This window comes from Tasmannia lanceolata, unplaced genomic scaffold (genome assembly GCF_043159265.1).
Source record: "Tasmannia lanceolata isolate RefF3 unplaced genomic scaffold, GAP_Taslan_0.1 ptg000020l, whole genome shotgun sequence".
NCBI lineage: Eukaryota > Viridiplantae > Streptophyta > Magnoliopsida > Canellales > Winteraceae > Tasmannia > Tasmannia lanceolata.
The window spans coordinates 14,416,845-14,424,650 of NW_027518697.1; the positions used below are offsets into that span (position 1 = coordinate 14,416,845).

Here is a 7,806-nt window from a genome sequence, read left to right on the forward strand (position 1 = left end):
GGAAAATTGCTGATGGAAAAGAAGCGATTGATGGGATGACTTGGATAGTGATGGACTACTGTATTAAATTTGGATATTGTTTAGTTTATCTTGTCTGGACTAGTGCCGGCATGTCGGTCTAGTTCACCTTAATATTTTGTATTGCAGGATGGGACTACTGGTCCCAATTGCTATCTTAATATTAATAAAATATGTCAATTTTCAAAAAAAAAAAAAAACCAATTACTCCAAAAGCTTAAGCTGTTAGAGTTGGTGTAATTTAATCATTTATACTTCAGCACTCCCCCTCACGTGTGGCCCCTTTTCTTCTTTTTTTGGGTTGGACGTACACTTAGCACATGTGGACCCTCTTTTGGGTTGGCCGTACAAGTGGATTTTTAATATCAAGGAGTTGTTGGGTTTTGAACCCATGACCTGCCGTGAGGCAAAAGCTTTGATACCATGTAAAATAACCAATTACTCCAAAAGCTTAAGTTGACAGAGTTGGTGTTATTTAATCATTTAAACTTCAACAGGTAAGCATCACCAGATATTGCACTTTATTGAAATCAAACAAGAACATTGAATACAAGTCGGTGTACTGATATTTGGAATATAGCAAAACAACATATTAAAAAACTTAAGAGACTGACCCTACTTCTTCTATCTGTAACAGTAGAGACCCCATCTGTTTATCCAACTTAAATCCCGCCATTTCCACTTCCTTGCAGATCTCTTTAACCTTTGCTAACCTCCCCGAAACTGCATAAACCTTGATAAGATCACGGTAAATATCATAAGTGGGAGAGAACCCAGCTTCTTTAAGCTTTTTAAAATATCTAACAGCCCTTGAGAGATCACTCAAAGCAACACATAGTCTTATTACAACCCGATAAGCCGGAAGATCCAAAAGAAATTCAGCTTCCTCCATTTCCCAAACAACAGCCAATGCATCTCTATACTTTTTCTCATGGTACCTACTGTAAATCAAAGTTGTGTACATTACAATACTTGGGTTCTGTCCAGATTCCTTAAACCAGTTAAATAGACTCTCCACAGCTTCAAATTTCCCAAACCTTATACAGACTTTCATTATAGCAGTACAATCTTGCTGTTTCAAATTCAAATCCTCTCTCTCTCCAAGCTCATCCAACAATGCCAATACAAGCTTGTACTTGTCTGGGTTTTTATTGAGCTCCAATATCAACTTGGCATGGATGCTTGGATCTAGTGTTCTTTTGTTGTCCTTCGCGACCAAGAGAAGCTTTCGAGCAAGATTGAAACTTCTAGCCTTTATAAATCCCCTTGCCAGCGCTTCAATTACACTCCTACTGGCAGAGTTTGTAAATTTCTCCACATCAAATGGCTTTTTCAATCCTCTAGTCCTCGCTAAGATTTCGACTGTCGAACCAAGGATTCTATCATCTGGAAATAACTGTGGGTGCTTCTGAGCCCAACAAAAGGTTTGTAAAGCTCTTTCTGGGAGCTCCATGTGACCCAATTCTCTGATAGTTAACGATAACGACCCTTTTCGGATGAATCTAAGCCATTGATCAAGAACTTCAGACGCATCTTTCTCCGAAGGAAGGCTTCTGATCTCTCTAGCTAGACCGATAAGGAACTCTGGATTCTTGTACACTTGATCACATAGCGATGATCGTGGTGAGAGCCCGATTGGCAATGCTGATCTTATATGTTTTTTGGGTGTGGGAAGTCCCAAAGGTCGAGTTTTGTAAGGCAATGGCAGAGGCAGAGGCCTCTCTCGCGACAATTTCCCGGGTTTCTGAGGGATTCTTCCTTGGAAAAGAGAAGAAATTGTGTCTATCTCATCTTGGCTCCATGACAAGTCCTCCTTGTCATCCCCCACACCATCCTCATTATCTTCAGATAATCCAAATTTCTCGTTAGAATATGTTGTTGGCCTTTTCTGAGTGTTCTTTTTCTTCATAATTCTGTTGGGTCCGGGCTCTGGCGGAAGCTTTGCGCGACGTGGGTATCGCAGATTTTTGGGTATTTTTCTATGAGGATCGGTTTTCGGTCGTGTTTGGGCTGTAATCCTTATTGGGTTCAATGAATTCTTGCTGAATTTGGATCTTTGAGATGGTTTGAACTGCTGAATTCCCATTCCAAACATTGAACAAGTATGAGAGGATGTGATTATGTAGTTCATCTTTCCAATTGAATGCTAGGGAGGCATTTGAGAAGGAGACAAGAAATGGGTCATGTTTTAAATGCCTAATGAATGAAAGTCCTCATTGAGGAATTTAATCAAACAGTTGGTATGCAAGTGTTTCGGAAGATTATAAGCTTTCCCAGCTTGAACCAGAAATTTCACCCAACAAATGGCATGCGGTTTTCTCAGAAAATGCAGATGAGAATAAAAAAAGTTTAAGTTTTTCAAATTGAACTACAAATTTCTGCAAAGTATGCTGCAGAAAAGGAGAATCTCTATGATAATAGCTTACCTTAAAACTGGTTTTATAGTTTTTGTTTGTTGGCCCTTTTCTATCTATGAATTATTATTATTTTCCGTCTATGTCGTACTAATTAAAGGATAAATTATTTAGAGAGATGTTAAAGTGAAGGGCGACCTTACAAGAGACCAATGCGAGGCAAAGGTGATCTATTGGACTAGTTGCAAAGTCAAATTAGTCAACATGCCCTTATCTCATGAAAAATAATATCTCAAGGCAAATAACCAAAATCTCCTCCCATATGGTAAGAAGGGATTTGCTAGGGCCACGGCTGAAAGCATTTTGCGGACCAGCTCTTTCATGAGAGAACAACCACCTAGGCTCACTTTTCAACAGATTTTGTCTTATTGTCTGAGGTGGCTCCTCTCTCATGCAACAGCTGGTCTGCAAAATGCCTTCTGCGATGGTCCTTGGTAAATTCCTTGTAAGAAACTACCAAACTACCCTGACTCCTTGAAATAACCTTAATACCCCTAATCCCTATAAGCTATGAGTGAACGAAAGATGAGGGTATTTTTTATACTTTTTAAAGGATAGTGGTATTTTTATATTTTTATATGAAATAGGGTGTATCTTTTTCAGTTTGATATTTTACTAGTTACTACCCGTCTCTTACCGCCTGGGTAAACTAATTTATCATGGAAAATTTTTTTTTTATGGTTGCCAAACATGGCCTTAGTTGTAGTTTTACCCCCAGGATACGAACTCTAGAAGAAATTGAGTCATCCTCGATGGTGAGCATTTCCTTTTAGTTTCTATTCTATATCACCTCACTTGCGCTTGTTTGTGTTTTATGTTATGATTGACCGAATGTCTTTTTGCTATACGGATTCTGCGTGCATTCCCCATTCCTCTGGGGCCGTTTGGATACGCGGATTTTAGAATCCGGGATTTCTTTAAAATTGTAGCTACGCGACAAGAGAAGAAGCGGACCAGCCGTCATTTTGACTTCTCGCCCTTCTTTCTGTCAGCAAGAGAGTAGCAGATCCTTCCATATTTCCTTGTTTCTTTATGGGCAGTGATAAATAGACCCCATCTCTCTCTCTCTCTAAACACTGCCCCTGTATGGGGTCGATTTAAGATATACGGGGGTCGATTTATCACTGCCCTTCTTTACAAGGCATTAAGAGACGATGGAAGAAGTGAGTTCTCATCTTATTCCTAATCGTTTGAAATCTAACCCCCTCACATTGAATTTTGAGAATCTAACATAACTCTTTGACATTTTTCACTACACAAGACGGTTGTTTTTTGTGGGTTGTGCCGTTAAATAGGGTGAATGGGGAGATTTTGGGGGCGAATTTATCATCGTCCTTTCAAGTTGGTGAAGTCATCACAATCAAGAGATACACGTGAGGTATAGGAAAAAATTGTTGCAGAATGCACATTGACCAGCCCACACAACTTGGTTGGCATAGCTGGTGGGGACCCATGTGCGTGTTAGGGTTCTTCGCACCGGTCCCACTGACTGAGCCAATAAGGATGCCACATGTGAGGCTATCAGTCAGAAATATACACCATTTTCTACAAAAGTTGGGCCGATCTAACTATACTTTTAGGTACACCAACAAAACCTAGTTGTTCTTAGACCACCAAAGTTTGATAACCCACTCCAATCTATATTTGTCCTGCTTATATTCCCACAACAACGGTTCAAACAATAATGGAAAATTATTCCTATCTAATCGACAAAGATTTATTTTAGGGCAGTCATAAATCTACCCCTGATATCTTAAATCCCCATCTCTCTCTCTCTCTCTGCACTGCCCTATATGGGGGTTGATTTAGATTAGGAGGCCGGGATTTGGTAGGAAATTTTGCGGCTGACTTTTGCATCAGAGGGTTCGGATCATCCTATGTAGATTATTTACGGGGTATGATGACCTATTTACGTTATGTCCTACAAATGAATGGTTTGGATCAACCTATGAAGCGGGCCCATATCAGTTTTTGAAAAATACTGGAAAATATGTGTTTAATATAATACCCATAAAGGAATTTATCGTGACATAAAATGTTCCTATATATTCCAATCTTTTTGGTGACAATAAGTTAAGTGAATAAAAAAAGTAAGCTGGGTCAAATCCAACAAATTGGGTAACCGTTTGTAGCAACCAAAGATTGGTTTGGTTAGCTTAGTTGCTAGTCAGGGTAAGTTTGGTTAGCTTAGTTTCTATTAGGGGTGCAACTCAGGTCATTTTTTTGGAGTTGGGATCGAGCTTTTACCATAAAATCAGGTCGGGTTTGTGTGATGCCCCTTATTAAGTAAATACAAGCACACTTCCTATAGAGGAAAGCTTCATTAGGGCGCAACCTCATTGTAATACAGTGTGGCATTGCTTGAAATTTTATAATTTCTACCTCTGGTTGATCTAGACTGTTCATTTGATAGGCCTTATGTTGGATCCCTAATGACCCAAAAATCACGCCAACAGAACAATTCTAACATCTAATTAATGTATTTTTGGTTATCGAATGTGACTGATAAAAAACTACGAATAGACAACAATTAGATTCAACTCGACCGCCAAGCAAACACATTATTGGATAATAGGATTCTCCAATTGGCATGATTGAAAGTCTAATCTAGGGCCTATTAGATGGACTGTCTAGATCAACTAAAATTAAACACAATCTCGAGCCCAATAATCAGTTTTCGACTCAAAATCAATTCTCAAAATCCATTATGAACAGGGCCTTAGGGTTCTGCCAACAAAAGATAGTCTGCTGATTTTTTTATTTTTATCTGAGTTCCTTGTGGGGACCACTTGAGCCGCCTAATGATGTGCAGACAGAGGGATTCACAACTTTTTTAAAACTTGGGACAGCCACATCGAGTGTATTAGTGACTGCTCTTCACTAGAGTGGGTTGTCCCGAGTAAAAAAAATACGGGCAGAATCTATCCTCACCGGTCCACGGATCATGACGGCACTACCTGCTTAGTCGTTCTCAATTAGTGTTGGGTAGTAAACCAGCGAAAACAGGGGAGTCAAAAAATTCCCCGGAGAGTAGACTTGGCGGGGATGGGATGGCCATGGTCCCTCCCCGCCCCCACCCTATAATCCCCGCCTATACTTTAAATAAATTTTCCTTTGTATTTTTTTTATAAAGTGTTATATTTTAGTTTGGAACTATGGAATCTTATTTAATAATTGTTTGAGTAGATTACAAAATTAGAAATTATTATTACAACAGGGCAGGGAGGGGAATTTTTTCCCATATTGTGCGGGGTGGGGATGGAGAATGCAACATCTGACCCCGTCCTGCCCTGTAGCCACCCCTATTATCAATGTAAAGTAAAGAGCCGTTTGGAAACGCGGATTTTAGAATCCACATTTTTGGTTTGAAAACAGTGTAAAAGAGGGTTCATGATCAAGCTGTTGCTGCTGTCTTGGCAGCGTTTCTTCGATCTTAAATGAGAAAACCAAGTTTTAGAGATCTTTCCTACATCCTGAGATTTCCAAAACTTGGAAAAATGGGTGGATCTTCTACTCTCTTGCTACTGGAAATAAGGGCGAGAAGTAAAAAACGACGGCTGGTTCGCTTCTTCTCTTGTCTCTTAGCTACAATTTTGAAGAAATCCTGGATTCTAAAATCCGCCTATCCAAACGGCCCCTTAAGTGTGCACTTCCCATCTATTGGCTTTCAATAAATAAAAGAATCAAAGTACTAGTCATTTAGTAAGGGCAATTTAGTCATTTCAGATAGACTTACCAACTCGAAAACAAAAGGAGAACATGATAGACTCTCGCAACATCCCAGACTGCCCTCTTAGCAATGCCAAGCGTACCAAAACGGGAGTATTTTCGATCCGGTGGTTCGCTTGCCTTAACTTTTGCTTGAACGGGTTTTCAGTTCAGCAGGCTAATACCTAATTTTTGCCTAAGTCGCCCTTGCATATTTTCGGCTTAGCGGGTGAATGACCCTAACTTTTGCCTAGACTGCTCTTTTGAGTTTTCATCCTAGTGGGTCTTCAGACTCCATCTTTTTTGTCTTGAACCTCTGCCTATCCTCCAAGAAGGACGTGGCAATCAGCCCCATTGACTCCTAACATGGAGTACATCAGTCCCTCTGCAGTCATTGATACACTGCTGATGGGTGTCCCTAGTAATCAAAAGGCGTGGATATATCACTTCCCATTAAAAAAACAGGGATGTTAAAAGGTCAGCTCGACGCACATGCCACTCCACTCGTATCTGCCTGATCACGTGCGATCCACCCATAGACGCAACCTATTTATTGTGGCCCAACAAATGGACGGTTTGGATCATCCTATGGTCTGGGTGTACTTTTTGAAAATATATGGGTTCATAACGCCCCACATCATATAAAATCTAGGGGTGCAACTCGGATTGGGTTGAGGCCAACCCTAACCCAACCCGAGATAGCATTCCCTCAACCCTAACCCAATCTGCCTCTAAATTTCTCAACCCTAACCCAACCCATCTAGCCCGGAATCGGGTCGGGTTGTCGGGTTGGGTCGGATTTACTGAAATACAAGTGTGACAACCCAAGAGGGGGGTGAATTGGTCAATTAAAAAATTTGAGCTTAATTAAATGGAATATTAAAATTAATTTACTAATTAAGCACTTAATAATCTAACCCTTGTTCAAATATTAAAGATAATGAAATTTAGGGTTTAGATATTACTTTAAGCCTATTTGCCTTAACCCTTGTTTTAATAAAACATAAATACAATAAGGGGTAGAGTTTACCAATCACCACAAAGTGCAAGAGATGAAGGAGAAAAGAAGCAACCACAAAGAACACACGATTTATAGTAGTTCGGTTTATCACAAGACCTACTCCACTCTTCCAAGTTTACCTCTTTGGGATCTCCACTAAAATATGAGATTCTTCAACGGGCAAATCTCAAAGCCGTACACCAACTCCTTCAACTCCAAAGGGGACACACCCTCTTATAATGTCTTCTCCTTTCTTAATGGCCCGAAGAGGAGACACTCATAACGTCTTCACCTTTGTTACCGGGCTGAAGAGAAGACCTTCAAATACAAATGAAGAAAATAAAAGAAAAACTCTCTTGCCTCTTAGATAGGCGGATTACAAACTTTTATAGCTCACCAATACTCCAAGGAAAGATAAAATGTAAAGCCTATGGAGTTCCTCTTGATAAAATGTGCAAATGCAAGATCAAAGAGGTTTTGCTTTTGATAGAAGGTTTTAGCTCAAAGAAAATGAGATTTGATCTTTCTAAAATGTTCAAAAGCTTGTAGAGATAGGTTTTAATCATGTATATATAGTGTATTTGAAAATTGACCGTTTTGGGTAAAATTGTAAATAACTGGCTTGAAAAAGTTAAGCAGAAAACGCCCCAACGGCTAGTTTGCCTG

The 7,806-nt window shown here is 39.7% G+C and overlaps 1 protein-coding gene across 1 annotated transcript; it reads right to left on the reverse strand.

Moving 5' to 3' along the window:
• Positions 1–516: 516 nt before the first annotated feature.
• On the reverse strand, positions 517–2,516 carry EMB975 (Tetratricopeptide repeat (TPR)-like superfamily protein). Its single transcript, XM_077364313.1, has one exon. It carries the CDS (start codon positions 2,147–2,149, stop codon positions 620–622), a length of 1,530 nt encoding a protein of 509 aa, XP_077220428.1. The 5' UTR covers positions 2,150–2,516; the 3' UTR covers positions 517–619.
• Positions 2,517–7,806: the final 5,290 nt, after the last annotated feature.